This window comes from Cryptomeria japonica, chromosome 11 (genome assembly GCF_030272615.1).
Source record: "Cryptomeria japonica chromosome 11, Sugi_1.0, whole genome shotgun sequence".
Taxonomy (NCBI): domain Eukaryota; kingdom Viridiplantae; phylum Streptophyta; class Pinopsida; order Cupressales; family Cupressaceae; genus Cryptomeria; species Cryptomeria japonica.
Genome location: NC_081415.1, coordinates 230,210,362 through 230,229,841, shown reverse-complemented (window position 1 = coordinate 230,229,841; position 19,480 = coordinate 230,210,362). Strand labels below are relative to the sequence as shown.

General features: G+C 37.0%; 1 protein-coding gene across 1 annotated transcript in view; it reads left to right on the top strand.

Moving 5' to 3' along the window:
- LOC131063952 (DCC family protein At1g52590, chloroplastic) overlaps positions 1 to 19,480 on the top strand; it is a 146,133-nt gene that overhangs the window by 13,805 nt on the left and 112,848 nt on the right. Inside the window, exon 2 of the mRNA XM_059214098.1 lies at positions 4,553 to 4,610. Within this exon, the coding sequence (XP_059070081.1) occupies positions 4,553 to 4,610 (58 nt within the window). The remainder of the gene's footprint in view (positions 1 to 4,552; positions 4,611 to 19,480) is intronic.

Genomic DNA, 19,480 nt, shown 5'->3' with positions numbered 1-19,480 from the left:
AATGGCCTGAAATTTGACTAAGTCTGAAAACTTGAAAGATCTTCCAAAATCCAGAATTTGCATTATGAATCCTATGGACCTGAAACCACTCTCAAACATCCTGACAATATATATGAAATATAACTTAAAGTATCACTTATACTTAAATGTTATATTTCATATATATATCCTGACGAAGAGCCTGGAACTTGTGAAAAGCATCAAAATCCTCCATGCATGAAGAATTCCGCCCAAGGAAAAGATTGGGCGCCAAACTGAGGCAGGCAAGGACAGATGGAAAATTCCATGAATCCATGGCATAAGCAAAATTCCGCCCAAGTATGCAGTTGGGCGCCAAAATGGGCCAGGCAAGGACAGATGGAAAATTCCATGAATCCATGGCATAAGCAAAATTCCGCCCAAGTATGTAGTTGGGCGCCAAAATGGGTTAGGCAAGGACAAACGGAAAAATCCATGAATCCTTGGCTAAGTGTGATTTGTGCTAGGACATGAGGAAGGGCGCCAAAATGGGATTCCCATGGATAGAAGGAAAATTCCATGAATCCTTGGCCAGATAAAAAATCCGCCCAAATGTGGACTTGGGCGCCAAACTGGACATTCCATGGAAGGTGTAAAAAAGTGAAAATTCCAAGGCATAGTGAATTCAACGCCCAAGCTAAAAAGTTGAAATTTTGCCTAAGGCATGGAATCCGAGGGGTCAAGGAGGAATAGAAAATAAAATTCCCCTTGGGCAAATTTTTGAATTTGCTATTTTTAGACACCGAATCTTGCCGGGATGAGGAAATTGTTATAGATTCAGAATCGTGGTAGAATTCTCCATCCAACAAACCTGGCTCCTAAATTTTAGGAGGATCCCTAAAAAATAGGGATGTTGAAAAGAAGACATGGACAATTCACAAAACAATGAATTCCTTCCTCAGGAGGAATTTCCGCCCCAGTCTTGTGGAGGGTGCCAGAATGAAGAGTGCATGGAGAAATAGGCAAATTGCAAGAGTTCTTGACCAAGGCATTTTAGCGCCCAAGTGAGAGAAGGAGCCCTAGATAGAGGGATGCAAGGAATCCATGGAATTGAAAGAATTCCCCACCAAGTGTAAAATGCAGCCTAGGAACACAAGAGTGCGCTAAAATGATCTTCTCATGGATAGTGCACAAATAGATGAATTTCTTCATCGGGGAAGAATTGCACCCAAGAAGAAGAAATTCCAGGAAAGGTGAAAAATTGACTAAGTGTTTGAAATTTCTTCCTTCAGGACATAGTTCTTGGAAATCATGAAAATTGGCTAAGGTATGAAAAATTTCCTTCCTCAGGGTAAGGAACAAATTTCTTTCCAAAGGAGAATTTCTCCACAACAAGAAATCAAATCCAAGGATGAATTGAAGATAAAATTTCTAAGGCAAGGAAAGTTGAAGAGACTTCAAGAATATTCTTCCTTAATTGAATTTTCCCTCTCCAACAATTCCAGATGTGCAGGAGCGGATATACGACAGTGGGGTCCACTTGCATGGTGAGGATCTATTGAACACATGGCAGTAGAGTGGTGCATTCATTACCGGAATATTTGACCAAATGGCGACCCGGTCATCGCATGTTGAATTTATGGCAGATTCCTTTTGCATGTAGCCTCTGCATGTGGAAATGATGGATCATTTATGACATAATGGGGTGATTTTTGCATGGATGAATGTTCAACACATGTTGGGCGAATTTGAAGGAGGGGTGCATTTAATGCGCAATGGATGCTATTTTGGGTACTTCTGAATCAATTGTATATGGGCATGATGGGTTATTAATTGGAGATTCCCACCTTGTTGCATCTTGAGTGGATAATCTTTTAGGGAAAACCCTAATTAGGGTTTGCATGTAATCATGTCCTGAGGCCTATATAAAGGGGTGACCCCCCTCATTTGTAAAGGACGGAGCTTTGCATGAAATTGTTGCGATAAGTTTTTGAGAAAATAATAGTGAAACATTGTTCTTTGATGGTGTCCACTTAAGTTATTTTTTCAAAGTTTGCATGGTTTCACCTTCCTCACTTAGAGTAGAAATAGTAAAGTGCTTTGATTTCAATAGAGAATGTAATGGTGTTTGATGAATTTCCATGGTTCATACTTTTTGCATCTTGCTGATTGTAAGTCGTAGTGTAAAGTTAGTCTGAGCCCCCTAAATTTGTGCTGAGTTCAATTGTGGATAGTCGTTTGGATTGCGTTGTTTTTGGGTATTCAAATGTACTTTCTCGATTTGAAAATCCTCTACCATCCCCAGAAGATTGCACCGGTTCTTGCAGAGTTGTAGTTGATCTTGGCGAAGCAGAGCTTGGTTTATTTGGAATTTGTCCACCAGAGCACTATTCATTGTTATCACTGCCCTTAGGAGTAGATTTAGATCCTTCTGAACCCTTTCCCTTTTCTTTCAGTTCATTTTAGTCCGTTCGAAGCAACAACATCGCAGAATTGCCATATCTGATGATGGAGTTCCAGCCACAACAAAGAACCGAAAGAATAATGCAAACGTAAGGCCCCTCAGCAAACACATCAGCCGACTGAGTCACGTCCGTAGCATAAAGGAACCTTGGAGTCGATTGTTTGAACTTCTTGCAATCTTAGCATGCAATCATACTTTGATCAAGAGAGAGTGAAGTGACCGTTAGGCAACTTTATTCTGTGTTCGACGCTGTCATAAAAAACACGTCAACAGGAAGGAACGTATTTTATCCATTTTGATTTATATTTATCACCTCTTGAAAATGCAATTACAAATAGCCATATAGTACAAATATTTAATATTTTGCTCACATGTCATAGGGAACACTTTCCAAAGAACATGGAGACATATGAATGGCTTAGGATTGCAAGGTTAATGTCACCTTATGGCTTATCCTAACATTGGCCACCAATAGGAATTTTGCAATTCACCATCGCAATCCACAAATGCCTTTGGATTCAATGAAGATGTGCGAGGAACCATATTTAAGAAGAGGGCCCTTGTTCATGGAGATATGTAATTTGAAGCAACTCTTTCTAGTGATTTCTCCAAAATGCAATATCAATGTCTACCCTGATTTCAATTACCCCAAAACAAATTATCTATGATCAGCTTCAATTTTCTAAAAATGCTAAGAAGTCTTCCTTGTAGCTCTATAGGAGTTTCTTAAGATTAATATTTCCAAGTCTATTGATATTGCTGACATTGTACGCCATCTAATTAGTTTATTGGGCTTATGTTGGGTGAAACTGTGGCTTGTTAAATATGATTCATGGCTGATGTTAATGTCAGCTTTCAAAGTTGTGATAATTGTTGCTGTTTGTGTTTGTGTTTTGTATTAGCCAGCTGATTTTTTGAAAATGGGTTTTTACATCAATATAACTTTTTGAACTTTTCTCAGCAAAAAAAGGAACATTAATGAGCATGCAACAGGTACAGTTGTGGTAATCGACTATTTCATTCTTCTTGTTGCAGTTACAGTTGTGGTAATCGACTATTTCATTCTTCTTGTTGCAGTTTTCTTAGTTCATCTAACCTTTTTTCACTTATTAAAAACAACAAACATCTTTTATCACTTTTGTGGATGATTCCCTTTGTCAGATCTGGCGATCTGGTACAATAGTGCAATCTAATAAGATGATCCAATCCATCTTGAAATTGAGAAGACATTTTTAAACATCGATCTAGTTTCTGAAGACAGTGGATACTTTAACCTAGAATATAATTGTTGCTTCAAACAACATTACTTTGTGTGGCCCTTGGAGGCTTGTGAATCCTTAAATAAAAGGATACCAATTTATTCAACTGTAAGGTAATTTGAGATTTCCCTAGGAACTCTACAAGTGGAACAACAATGCCAATTGATTTGTTAATGATTACTGTTTATTTTATTTTTGGCATTCTGCAGCAATCACCGTTGTCCAAGATAAATGCTATTCTCATCACAGCCATGTTCCTTTCCATTCAAAGGACATTAAATAAGCTCCAAGTTACAAAGAATGCTAACGATACTCTTCTCAACTGAACAAATAGTCCCAAGTTTTACTCTTATTTGTGGAAGAATAAGTGAAAACAACTTTGAGCTTTTGGTTAAGTACCAAGTCTACTGTTAATATTTCATAAGTAGGGATTCACGATAACCCATCTCTCATAAATAGTAATGGTCCTCTTGACACTAATTGTACCTTGGTGCTGTTCTTATGGGTGAAGCACATACTTCTTGTGACCATCACCCATCCCAGTAAACTTTAGTGTAAGCATACTTTACCATGAAGTCTCCTCCACTATCAATTCCCATTTGCAAAATCTTAAGTGAGCATTGTGCCTTTGAACATATATAACATTTTGTTATTCTAAGATCCCATTTGGTTATATAACCAAAAATATAATACTTTTCTTCTTTTTATGCAAACTTTTATATTTTTTTAACAACCATAAGTCAGCAGTTAAGGCTTATGAATAACCAATTTACGTCTATGCGCTACTTAATAGGAATGGATTTCATCATAATTTGAGTTTTAAATCTGTAACTATCGTTTGTATTTTCTAACAAAGCTTTTCTTATTTCAGGTGTATGTAATTTGTGCAATGGAGGTGTCAAGTTTATCCGTGACAATGATCCGAAAAAGTAGTTACCCTTTTTTTTCTCCTTGTGATACCTAATTTATGATCTTTTATTCTTTTATTGTGGGAAAGTTATTTTTAGAACTATATATATCTTGTGCTTTATTTCATGTTTTTTGAAAAGTAAAATAGGAGTATATTTTTAAATTTGAACCACAAATACTACAGCTACAAATATTTAGAAAAGGCTTTCTTTGTACTTTTAATTAGTTGATGTGATACTTCATATGTGAAAGTTTTGAAGAGAAATTGATGGAAATGTAAGAAAGAGCCAACTTTGAGTGCTTAATATTTTATAAAGACAAGTTTGCAATTTTTTGAGAACAAAATCTCAAGCAATTCCATCCTAGTGCTTCTCATCTCATCAGACATGACAGTGAGAATTCATTATTAGAAACCACTGTTATCCATTGTTGCAACTATATATCTGCAACAGAATGCGAAAATACAACAGAATAACTCTTGATTATGCTTAGTAGATGCACATGACAAATAACACACTATTAGCAACCAAAATCAAATAGATATGGGGTGAATGAAGACCATCACCAAACAAAGTTTGAAGATAGGCATCCTTTGAGGTTCATTACTCTGAAGGCATCTCATTTTGGCTTCCAACTGACAACCAAATTGTCTTCGTCAAACTTGAAACATCATACATTATGGTAATAATCACATAATTCATTAGATATATATCTGTAAAGGAGACGAACAAGATACTTTTACTCTCTCATGCAAACAAATTATCTTACATTCTCTCCTATCAACAACCATGGAGGCCATGGCCTCCTCCATTAACTGGACTCCATAGTCATCAATCTTTCAAAGAAGCATTGGTGCCATGACCAACAAAAAGCAGCAAAGGGGAGCTCTCCTATATAAATATAAATATTTTTCCTCTATTACTATTACTATCAAGCATATTTTGAGCATAAATATAATAATATATCTCCTATATTACTACTACTATCAAACATATTTTGAGCATAGATATTTGGATAGGATAGGTTTGACTAAGCCAACCCATACTAAGCCCAATAGCAGAACATTGGCCCTCTTGGCCCCGGTGGCAGGACTTTGACATCCACCCAAGGTGTACTACTTAGTGGGTACTTGTCTTGCTTCCCAATCCATGCCTCATCCCTCATCATGGTAGGAATGGCATGGATTTTGTAGTGGGGTCCTCAGTTTGTGTAATAGGCACCCCTGTTTTTTTTGAGAATATGTGTTTGCAAATGTGAACCAAACAGGTAGTTTGCTGATTGTTTACTATCAGATTTCACTCATGATGAAGAACATACACACGCATAGTATATTTGCAACATAATGTATGAACAATGAACTGATAACAACTAGTCTTCATTCAACCATCATCAAACTCATTCAAGATATTACAAATCTGAATTAAACTTCATTGCAGACCTGGGAAATTGCAGTTCTGATGGTGATTTTACAACAGCAACTCTGCTACAGCAGCCTGTGCGTACAAAAAGGACTACGATCCACAAACCCAGCACTCAATGCTCATAAAATAAGGCATAGAAGTCTGCTACAGAAAACTGTGTGCAAGAAATACAGGAACGAACCACTTTAATAAAGATAAACTACTTCTCCAATAACCACGTGCTAGAGGGGAGGGCCGCTGCCTGTCTAAGGGGCGATTTGGCTTAATAAATTCAGTTCATATCTAAATCTCACAAGTAATAGCTCTAAGAAATGCACCTAGCTAAGAGGAATGCAAGGGCAAAGTACCTAGAAGCGACTTTAAACCCCTCTCAATGTTATGAACCATTACGTGCTTCATCTTCCACAAATAATTACTTCCAGAATTTCTGATAATAAGCTCTACTAAGGCGTATGTCTCAGTCACCAGCTCCTATTCCTCGAATCATCCCTTCAACTTGCAATCATATGCTGATAATAAGCTAGAATGTAGTATATAATTATAATGTGCACAAAGATCATACCAGTCATGTAGGCACCAAACTAAATCTCCAGACTGTATCTTGCAACAATGTAGAGATTTTTAGCTATGAGGGTTTTCATCCTCAAAATCCCTTGAAACGAACTCTCCAAAGAGATCACAATGTCTCCAAATTCTCCGACAAAAGAACCCAAGTGTTTCCGTCCTAGGGCACAAAACTGAAAGCCAGAAGCTCTCCAGTTCTCCAAGAGAATAATAATAAACCAAGCATGAGAAATGAACTCCATGAAGTTGCTTTTATAACATTCTCAAGAGGCTCCACTCTTTTTACCAATCCATGTGGGATAAAACTTTTTTTCATAAATAAGTCTCACATAAAGACATAAAAGGGCCCCCTTTTAAAATAACGTTGTGCAACTAGGCCAAAGGGTACAATTTACTCAAGTCGTAAAGTGACAATATAATAGACTTGAGTAACTAAAAATCAAAATATATTTCTTTTAACACAATTAAACTTCATCCAACATCCAAGAATGACATAATTTACCATTGGGAAAATAGAGGCCGACTCATTGCTAAAATTAGACACTTATTGAAAATAGTAAGTGTATCCAAACACTAAACTGGCCCAATCTGGGATTCACTAAAACTTACTATAAATAGTAAGTGCTAAAAATGGCCACAACTAAAAATAGAAAGTCTTGGACAAGTTGTTCGAAATCACTCTAGAAGGTGTCATTCATCTCCATTAATCCATCTGAACTCACTGGTGCATCAAAAAACCCCTAAAAGCCAACACCAACTGCACTACGAGAGAACCCTGAAAAAATGGGGACATTACAGTTTGTCCAATCTAAGCCCAAGAGTGAGACTTTGACCCTCTTGGCCTCAGTGGCAGGACTTTGACATCCACCCAAGGTATACTACTTAGATGGCAGCCTTGTACCTTCTTACTTACTTCTCCTATTTATCATGTCTGTTGGGAGAAATGGTATGGAGACCGTAGTGGGGCTCTCGGAATGTCCAATCTAAGCCCAAGAGTGGTATTTTGACCCTCTTGGCCTCAGTGGCAGGACTTTGGCATCCACCCAAGGTATAATACTTAGATGGCAACCTTATACCCTCTTACCTACCTCTCCTTTTTATCATGTCTTGTGGGGGAATGGTATGGAGATCGTAGTGGGGGTCTCGGCTTGTCCAATCTAAGCCCAAGAGTGGGACTTTGACCCTCTCGGCCTCAGTGGCAAGACTTTGACATCCACCTGAGGTATCCTACTTAGATGGCAACCGTATACCCTCTTATCTACCTCCCCTATTTATCATGGCTTATTATAATATGACAAATATAATCTCTCCTAAGCACATCATAATAATTAAGCATAAATCTTATACTAGGGTTAGGAACATTAACTTAACCATAGTTTTGTCCAATTCTTGTTCTCATATTCTAGATCAAACATAGAGCATACACAAAACAGACACTTGAATGCTTGAAGACACAAAGGATAGACTTGAAAACACAAAGCATACACATGGATATATGTAGGCACGAAGCATACACTCAAATACTCATATTGTTAGATTCCTTGTTACTAACTGGAATGATTCATTGATTCATCTTTACCCTTGATGATGGCAGGATCATAGCTCTGATACCATTGTAATGTCCCTTGTATGGGTTCCTAGGATTTTTTCCTAAATTCTTAAATTTCAAGAGACTTCTTTCTATTTTGGTGATTAGTGATGGCAATTCTATAAGGATTATATTACCAAACAATAATTCGGATATAAAATGGATATTATCTTAGATATACAATATCGTCTATAGGGAATAATGCATCTACACCGTAATGTATTAGATATCAATCTGCAAGTATAGATAGATATCAATCCTATAGATTTATGGAGGCACTATTGTGATATCTGACTTAATCGAAATGCTGATGTAAATAAGTAATTGATGTGATAATATGATATTGACTTGATATTCAATTACTGTAATAACTTCAAGTGGTGATAATTATGGACAAGTAGTGAATATTATCGCTATATGCTATTATTTAAATATAAACTTTATATTGATCTGAAAGTAAGATGATGATGCACTGTTCTTGATATCTCTTCTTTATGTATATATGCGAATTATCTGCTATTAATCGATTTGATTCTTATTTGATGAGTGTCTTGTTAAGTGGTGATGATCCAATCATTGTTGTTTTTGATAAATTCCCAAAATTGATAATCATTGCTGAAGTGTTGGAGACTTCCTTTATACTTCCATCTCTCAAAAGTCACACTTCTTTGACAAGTCCTCTCTTCTTATTATAGATGCACCTCATCATAACCACCCAATAACTCTTCTATTAGGATCGTTATCTAATTAGTCATATGTCTAGTCGCTAATATAAATAGTTCTTAATAATGGTCGATGGTATTAATGTTAACGCTTCTTAACTTGTTATTGCGGCTACTGATCACCACAACTCATGCCTCTTTAGGAAGATATCAATCAATCGTTTAACATGCTTATGATATTGTAATCGATATTATCAAGTTGATGCTGTTATTATGACTGATGGCTATTGCTTGTAGGTACAATAACAGTGATAGTCTTTCAATAGGACGATGCTCTTAATATTGCCATTGGATGATAAATCGCTGTCAAGCATAACCTTTTACTCTTTTCTTGTTATCGCCTTCCTTCATATCACCGTACTAAGCCCATCGACCGATAGCCTTTGTGTTAATTCATTATAAACTGTGTGGAGTATTTGATGGCACCATAGTTTCAACTCCTTTTATTCACAACATTTCTTGGATGATAACTTTATGCTTGTATTTGAAGATATTGATTGCTAGATATCAATAACAATTTTAACATGGTAATGTTATTGTCTCTAATTTAATTCGTTTTCTTTTTACATACAGTCACTGCTCTTTATCCATATTTGTTGCCCATAAATCTTATTCGGTCATTGCTCATTAATGAAGTCAACTGCATTATTACAGAAGTCACTGCTAATAATGTAAAATTTTTATCATCCAAACTAGTCATTTGCACCACCTTTCATTCTTTGATGTACATGTTATATCACTGCTCTTTCAGTGCCTATCTTCATCGCTGAAATAACATCTTTATTGCTCTTATGATAATCACTCAGTACTCTTCTTCTTAATGAAGTTGATGTCTTAAGATGACCCCTGTCAGCTAGATATTAATTATTATGAATCATTGTCTTAATAAAGTCGACTCCCTAACGTTGCAATGTTAATATGTCTTCAAGTATGGTTGGCTAGATATGTAATTGATGTTCTTTTCTTTCCTCTACTTAATGCTTTATTAATCCAAGCAAATGTATAACAATCTTGATAAGTAATTTTCATGCCCCTTGTGTGTGATGTCCCTTTAAAAATTGTTACTCATTTCCCTCACAACTAAATTGTGAGGGTTTCGATGAATAACCTAGTATAATTGGAAGTGCGGACGTGTGAATCAATGTGTGGATTGTTGTGAATTGGATGTGAATGATATGCAAGTGTATGTGAAGAAGTAGAAGTGCAAATTTTAGTTTGTGAGGAGCTTTGATGATGATATCTTCAGTGTGATAGTGTTTTGAGAGAATGAATGAAGTGAGATATGTTTGCCATAATATTATTTAGTTGACATAGTGGTTCAAGGACAGTTTCACGATCAGCAGATCTTGTTCATTTCAATTCATCATTTCCTTGTAACTGCAGGAAGACAGTGAGTCCTTTTTGGTAGCTTGTGTAATCTCTGTATCTTGTCTTAAGGTTGTGCACCTTAGTCCTACAAGTCCAATCAGGTGTTGTGAGCTACCTTGGCCTTGAGCCTAAAACATTGTAATCAGTTATTCATAATGTGAGTGTGATTCTCACCATGGTTTTTCCCTTCTTGGGTTTTCCATGTAAATCTGGTGTTCATGTGTGTATTGTGTTTTATGGTTTCATGTTTCATAATTGCAAAGATAAGTGAATTGTGATTTGAAGTTTAGAGGATTATAAATAAGTTGTTTTAAGGTCAGAATTGATTCACCCCCACCCCCGTCTTAGTCCTGTGGTGTGTTCAAATTGAGTTATAAGAAGAGTTTCTAGATTGAGTAAACTTCATTAATAAATCAAGAGAATTACTTTCAAATTGTATACCACAAATAGACTTAAACTTTCTTTAGAGAAGGATTAGGTGTAGCCACATAAATGATTGGTCTCTTAGGCCTTTCAAGGGTGAAATGTCTATGCAGCCAATAAAATGACCATTTTGTTAATTATGAAAAGTGTTTGGCTATCAAATATAACAAGCATTCTGTCGATTGCATAGATACCACCTTTTAGGGGTAGCGAAGACGACAATAAAATTCACAAACTTCTCATCTTACAAGGAAGAAGAATTTGAATATGGGTTTTTTTAATGGACTCAAGTGTAGAAGGAGATACCTATAGGAAATCATCCAAGGCATCTTCCAACATATTGAAGTCGTCTACGAGAATGCCTTATCAAATGCATCGATGCTCTGAAGGAAGAGATCCAACATAAGGCATTCACATTGGGTTCACCAAAATGTAGAGGGAATTCGCTACACCCAAGACAATGAGGTCTTGGGGAACAATAGGCCCTCAACTACTTCTGTAAACTACTACTTTGGTGAGCTAGGAAAAGACAATGCTAAAGGGAAATCAAAATTGCACTAAACTACTCATATGAACTGAAAATATCAAATAACTAGGAAGTACTGAGATAAAAATATTTAGACTATAGAAACAAAAAGCATAAAACAAGAAGATAAAACTACCTAGGAGGAAGTCTCGGTCTCGGACACCAGCGCACCATGGGGACGTTTGTGCACCACACTGTCGTTTGTATGGTCAATAATTCAAAAAGATACCAAAATGCATCCTTCCACTCCTCGAACCTATTCGCCACTTGCAAACACCAAGACGAAGAACAATGTTGGGGATCTATAGGGCTTTGCCTCAGTCAAACCCACGTTTCAGTGTTTCCACCACCACAGATAGCCAAATAAAAGATTGAATTGATGCATAATAGAAATAGTTCCTGTTGTGGGGGAAAACCCCTATTACTAGAGATCAAATGACAATAAATGAAATATAAAGACAACTAGATATATACAAGATCAACGCATGAGATCAAAGATAAACAAGAGAGAATTACGCAGCTATGGCTTCTCTCTTGAGACAATAGACGTGATTGTAGATCGAGAGAAGTCTTGGTTGCTGCAAGAATGTGGAGAAAATTCGTCAGAGCTTCGTTGTGTGTGTGTGAGAGAGGGAGATTGAGAATTTGAATGGCCAAAGAGACAAAGTGAGGAATGAAATCTCAGTTTTGTTTCTTGGAATGGGTGGGAATAGCTGTTTTGGATTTGCTTGTGCCAAGGGACATGCGATAGAAAAGCTCTAATGTGGAATGTATCTATTTGAATCTCAAAATCTTTTTGGGAAATTTGCACACTGCGCTCCCTTCTAGGCTAATTCCTCCCAAATTCAAACCATAGGCTGCTAATGCTTCATCTTTGCAATTTGTGAATTAGAATCGTGATATCCCAATCATGAATTTTGTCATAAATGCATTGGGCACAATGCATTGTGAAATTGGCACAGGATGCAATTTGCAACACTACTATAGGATAGTAGGAAAACCAACTTTAATACCACTTTAATATCCCATACTGAATTTAGGGTAAATAATTTTAACGGACTTGAAGTTTTTAAAAATTGGAATCCTAAATTTATATCAATTTTTACTTGCAACAATAGCAACTCGTAAACATGCAAAACTAGACCTTACAAGGCCTTAGATTATATTGACGTTTACAGAGAAAATTAATATCCTACTATTGCTCTTTAGAATTCATTATCAAGCTCTAAAAGGGAAAATCTAATAAGTTCTACCCAAATCTAGCAAACCCACAAAATTATTGTTTCATTCTTGCATTTACATAGATAACTCATACCAATAGTTAGACCCACAATGAAAGATAAATTGCATATTTTATTTATATTAAACAGATCAAAATGCTTTACAAAATGCTACTACCACATCAATAATGGACAAATATATGATAGTTACAATAGTAGCAAACCCACAGTTGCACAACTAGAACAATAAGTTGAGGATACAATGCTTATAGAGAATCCATGTTATAGACCATCTATTATATTAAACAGGACAGTAAAATGTTATAATACTCTGCTATAGCAATTATGGCAAATTGAAATACAAATGCGTACATCCAGGACAATTATAAGTGTACTACAATTAAAACTTAAACGTGACCTTTGGATGAGAATCACTCCTTAGGCTAATAGGTTTTTCGTCTTCTAACCTCCTGTGAAACATAAATGCTTACATCTATGACAATTATAAATGCCAAAATCAGTCATCACTAAAGTTCAAATGCAACCTTTGGATGAGAATCGCTCCTTTGGCCAATAGGGTTTTCATCCTTAGATCTATGTGCTAAAATGCTAGGGTTTAGAACAACTTCGATTTAGGATTTTGAATATTTTTCATAATGATCTTCTATCTTTTGTAAGAATTGGCTATGAAGGTAGCCACCTGTTGATGTGTATTTTGTACACTATCAAACACAGAATAAAATACCTAAAGGGTACCTTATCCTCTCTTGAGTAAAGTCTCCGAATGCTGAAGATGTCGCGAAAAGGATCAATCGGGATGACTTCAAGGTTCTTTGCTGTAGGATCTCTACGTGTGGATAAGCTCTCTGTGGTATGATGTGATTTGCTGGAATCACAAGGGGACTTACACTTAATGACTGAATGTCTGATTTGCTTTGAATATTGCTGGAACACAAGTTTTTACTAGCTTCGATTTGAAAAAAAGGAAAAAGATGAGGGCGAGGAAAGGATCTAATTCTAATACTAAGAATATAGGAGCAATGATTGATCTTTGATGAAATTCTAACTAGGTCTTGTTTTGACATCCCAGGACCACCTCCACAAGGTTAGTGGGATCTTCGAAGGAAAGCTTTATGATGTTCAAATCATCACTGCAGGCATAGACACCATCAGGCTGATGCATATCAATGAAGAAGCGACAATTGAAGTTAAGCTTAAGTTGAATGATTCCAGTTGACTACGCAAGGCAAGTCTGCAATCAACAAACTACTAGTAGTATGGATGTACGAATTTCACCATCAATCAAACACATTTCTTCCACTCATCTAATAACATAAAATCAAACATAAGAAGTATAGAGACCATGCAAATTGTTGAATGAACCCATAAATTTCACCATTTCTTCAATGAAGTTTCACAAGTCTTTTACAACAACCTCTTGGCAACAATCTTTGCCTTCTCTCTCTACTCTATTCTAATTGCTATTCTATCAACTTCTAACTACTCTCTATTCACTAACTCCTTTCTAACTGCTTCCTATTATCCTTTACAAATGAAGAGCCGGGGCTTATATAGTGCCCTTAATACAATTCGATGGCTGAGATCAATTTGAGATCAATGGCCAAGATTCAACAATGAAAACCCTAATTAGGGTTTGTTACAACCATTACATAACATTTAATGCTCGACCAATGAAATAATTGTATTAATTGGACACATGTCTTCTCTAGAAAAATCGACCAATGGATAGCTGGGGTAGGTACATCAGAGTTTGTGCCACCTTCCATGAGTTAGGTACATTGAATTTGGACATGCTGAGGTGGACCACACTGATTGGAGAAGTGATGACTAGGATGCCACCTCGTCTGACACTTGTAACTTGGTAGATATTCAACTTGATGTTGTTGAGAAGCTAGCTTTAATTAATTCATCTGGAACTATCTGCTTCTTCAATAAACCCTTTGCTCTGACTTCTTGTGTCCTTGATTTGCAGGATGATGATGTACCTCGCCTTGTAATGCTGGATTGGAAGAGGTCGCCCTTGTCCTTGCTTGGTCTTCCAACTCCGGGATCTCCATTTGATGCCTACACAAAATATTAAAGTTAGTCTTTTGAGCATCAAACCTCAAAGCATGAAATTTAAGACCTTTCAAAGGTAAAACTTAAGATATTAATTTGAAAAAGTCATGATAAATCAAGAACTATACATTTTCAAATTAATCATGAATGGAATTTGGATCTTCAAGACTTAGACTTTACAAAATTGCAATGGGATCACAATAAGTCTTGAATGAGATCTTCAAAAAAGTAATTCTTCATACCTCCCCTTGAGTACTTAAGTACAAAACCTTGAAAAATGAAGGAAGAAGACCGGATTTTGTTGGGCAAGATTTATAGCCATCCCTTGGATGAAGTACGCCTCCTTTAGCCTTCAAAAGAGCTTCACCTTCCACTAGCTTCTCCAAAATCTAGAAATTCGCCTTCAAATACCTTCAAAAAAATCTGGAAATTATCCTCCAATCTAGCAAGAAATTCGCCTCTCCAATAGCCTTCAAGATGAATTTCGCCCTCCTTAGTCTCCACACTTAGTAGAAATTCGCTCCACTCCAGCTAGATTTCGCACCTTCAATTAGCTCTCCAAATTCGCACTTGAAGCAATGAGTGAATGATTTGGATAATGAAAAAACACACCTCCAATATATAGAGTGCTCACCACCTTGTTCCCCCTAGGCCGACTTGTCAAAATAGGCCTAAAAAATAAATAAAATTGCAAAAAGGAGAGGCCGACTTGATAAAATAATAAAAATAAGCCTTCAAGCGCTCCATTTTTAATTCTAATTTCACAGAAATTAATTTTAAATGCCTTTATAATAAGAATTCGATTTTTTGAGGCTCAAAATTAATTTATTAAATGCCAATGTGTCTTCTATTAAATGCCAATTTAATTTAATTTTTCCAAATATTTCGAAGTTAGCAATTTGGCATCTAATGCAATTTGGAGGATATCAACGCTCAAATATGGTAAGAATAAAGAACACCACTAACTTCGTCCTGGACCCTTGGAGAGGGACAGGAGTGAACTTTCAATTTTGGCCTTGCATTCCTCATTTTCACGTTCAAAACTTCATCTAGGCATTTAAAATGGCATTTTTTAATTGGAGCTTTGAGTTTAATTTCACTTGATCTCTAGGAGGAAAGTGCCTTTAGGACTTTTTCGCCCTGGACCCTTGGAGAGGGACAGGAGCGATTTTTCACTTTTGGTCTCAATCCTTCACCTTTTAATTGCCAACTCTCATTGTGGGGTAAGTAATGATCTCTTTCATCCATTCCATACATGTTTACTTTGCTTTTTGCAAGGCAAAATAGGTGTTTTAAAGATTTTCGCCTTGGGCCTCTAGTGAGGGACAGGGGCGACTTTTGCATTTTAGCCTAGGATTATCAAGTTTTGAAGTCAAATCTTTGTTCACCATGCTTTAGAAGACATTTTCCATCCTTGCACAACCTTGCCTTAGCGTAATCTTGGAGGGAAGTTATTGGCTTTGTAAAAATCGCCCTGGTCCTTCAGTGAGGGACAGGAGCGCTTTTGAGTCCTTTGTACAAATTCCTAATCACTTCAATCTTCAAATTACCCTCAAGGCGTAGAATATCACATTTCACTGCCTCTTGAGTCTTGGAAACAAAAAAGTTATCTTGAAATGCAAGGAAAGTGGGCACACTTAGAAATTTCGCCCTGGATCCTTGGTGAGGGACAGGAGCGAATTTGCAAATTGTCATCAAAATTTGTAATCATAGCATCTTAATTCCACTTCAAGGCGTTTCAAACATTGCTTCAAACTTGCGCCTTGGCTTAGATTTGTCCAAGCTTGGAGAGAAAGGATGGATATTAGGTTTTTCGCCCTGGTCCCTCAGAGAGGGACAGGAACGATTTTGCAAATTCAAGTTTTATCCGTCCTTCGTTAGCCCTCCAAATTATCTTCAATGGGCAAAACACACCTTCTTCCATTCATTTCAATCACAAAACTTGCCTTGTCTTTGCAAGAAAATTGCACTTTTAGAAAATCGCTCTAGACCTTCAGTGAGGGTCAGGGGCGAAATTATCTTTGTTGCCCAAAATTCAACAATTTTCAAACTTTCAAACTTTCAAACGCATCCAGTAACGTCCAATCTTCTCTCCGGGAAACCCTGCACAAAACAAGTTAGCCAAAATTAGCGAGAAATAAACTTGAACAACATTTTCGCCCTGGACCTTCAGCAAGGGACAGGAGTGAAATTTACAATCTAGGCTAAATTGCTTAATCTTTTAGTTTCAAACCACTTCACAGGGCAAGGTAAGATCATTTTCAAGGCCAAGAACAAAGTTTCAAATTCAAGCGAGTTGGCAAACGAAATCTACAATGAATTTCGCTCTGGACCCTCAGCAAGGGTCAGGAGCGAAATTTCTAATCTTGGCCAAAATTCATCATTTTCTTCAAGGTGTTCAATCAATCCCAAAGTCCAAACAAGATGCTTTGCAAATCAAAATTTGGTCGAATAAGGCCAGGAATGAGTCCTAGGTTGATTTTCGCCCTGGACCCTCAGGAAGGGTCAGGAGCGAGATTCGCTTTAGACCTCCTGAGAGGGTCAGGAGCGAAATTTGACTTTTTGAACTCTCTGACAGGATAATTTTATGGAATATAACATTTATAAGTGACATTTCCTTCTATCTTTCTTCTTTCTTATACTTTAAGTTATATTCCATATATACTTTCAGGATGTTTGAGAGTGGTTTCAGACCTCCAGGAGTTATATTGCAAAATCTAGTTTTTGGAGGTTTTTCAGTTTCTAGACTTAGTCAAATTTCAGGATCAGGACATTCCAGACTTAGCCAAATTTCAGGATCAGGACTTTCAGACTTAGCCAAATTTCAGGATCAGGACTTTCAGACGTAGCCAAATTTCAGGATCAGGACTTCACTCAAGCTGGACTTGCTATCCATGTGATCCCCTTGGCGACACTCAAAATGCAAAGGCCAATTGACAAAACCCTAAAAGACCTAGAAAACGAACCCTAAAAAGCAAAAAAGCAAGGGTCCCCATTTGCAATGGGGCGATGTGTGAAATGGTCACAACACCACCCAAGATCTAGAGGCCTAATGGAAAGCATAATAACAAGAGAGAAATAACGTGACAAGAATAAATTGCATTCCTATCAATGATGCAATACATAGGAGATCCCCTTGGTTATATAGCCAAGGTGAGTGAATGAGACAATGACAAGTGTCATTGTCTCATGACATGATAAGTAGAGAAAAAAGATATCATACCACCTAAAGTGGAAAAGTAATCACATGACTAAAAGTGGAAAAGTGAAAACACGATAGGTGGATATGATAACGTGCTAAATTGATATGTCCACCTTAAGTGGAGATGCTCTAACTACTCCTATGCAATTCCCTAAGTAAGCTTAAGTAAAGTGTAATTAGGACCTAGGAAAGATTAAACCAAGGTAAAATGCTTTAATTACACCAACATCCCCTCTTAAGTGCGACTTAGGGGAATGTAAACTCAAGCTAACAATGCAAGATGGGTCCGGATACTAGGCCATGTTAGGTACCCATGAACAAATGCAATGCACAATCTCTCACAAATAGAGAAAGGGAGAAAAAACCTAGTGGGAAAAAACTTCCCCCAAAAGAGAGATGAAAACACAAAAGAACACTCAAAGAAGAACGTGAAGGACAAAACCCCATGTGAGGAAAAAGTCCTCCCCATAAGAGAGAAGAAGAGAGACCAAGTAGCCCCCCCTCAATATAGAATGTGCACCAATGGTAGATGCTCCAAGCTAGATGTAGAAGATACTCCACAATCATCGAACAACGTTCCTCCCCTTAGAAAGAAACAAAACCAACGGTGTATGTATGAAGTCTGCCCAATCCGGAAAGGAAGATGTAGGAAGAAATCTCAAAATGTATGGAGTCTTTGAAAGTTGCTCAAATGTCCCCGTGTTGACGCTGAAAGTTGCCTCTTCCAAATCAAGTGTACTAGGCCACATTGTTGAAAAATACAAACCGAGATCTAGTGAAGATGAATGTAGAACATGTTTCAAAGACTCGAGCGGCTCCTCTAAAGACAAGGAGACCTCCAAAGGTTGCACATAAGTGTCCACAATCACATCAAACTCGAAAGAATGATCATGTAGAGAATGAAAAAGAGGGTCAGAGTTTTCCCTTGCAACAACTAAAGAAGGATCATCTCCATCAAAGAGAAGATGAATATCATCAATGATGTCTCCCAAATCTTCACTGTAGGACTCCACAAACAAACCTACAATGTCTGTCAAGTAATCATCCCAAGGAACTGTATCTGGAAGACAATGTATGTCCTGTTGCACTGAATCACAAGAAGCTAAAACTGTAACAACACAAGCATCATCAAGGGCAATAGTAGATGTGATATCAATAGGAGGAGATGAAATGTAAGGCTCAAGAACTGGATCACATGTGAGAACACCCAAGTTCAAGTAACCAAAGTTCTGGACTCAATATCGGAATCCACACTAGAAGTGTGATCATCATCAAAAGATTCAAAGTCATCAATAGGAACAAAGTCTAAAAAGGAGTACAACCGAGATGCATTATCCACCACCCTAGTAGCAATGATAGCTCTAGTTTCCAAGTCTATAATGATAATTGAATTAGGAGTGAACTACACAATCTTCCTTGCTGCACCATGAGGGATTTGATACATGGAAAGAAAATTGTTTGTCAAGTGAGGGACACACAACACATCATTGAAGGTGCCATCCACAATATCAATAGATCCCTCCCCAATTACATTCATATATGTTTGATTCTCCATCAAAATTGTTGGCATATTGCAAGGCTCAAATGAAGAGAACATAGATTGCAAAGATGCCATATGATGAGAAGCTCATAAATCTAGAAGTCATCTCCCTAAATCATGACTTGTACCAGCACAAGGAACTTGTCCTTTTCCTTTTGATTGTGAGGAACTGGAAGGAGATGAATCCTTCTTCCTGTAAGTGGATGGCAATTTGATGTTGTTCTTTTTGATGATGTT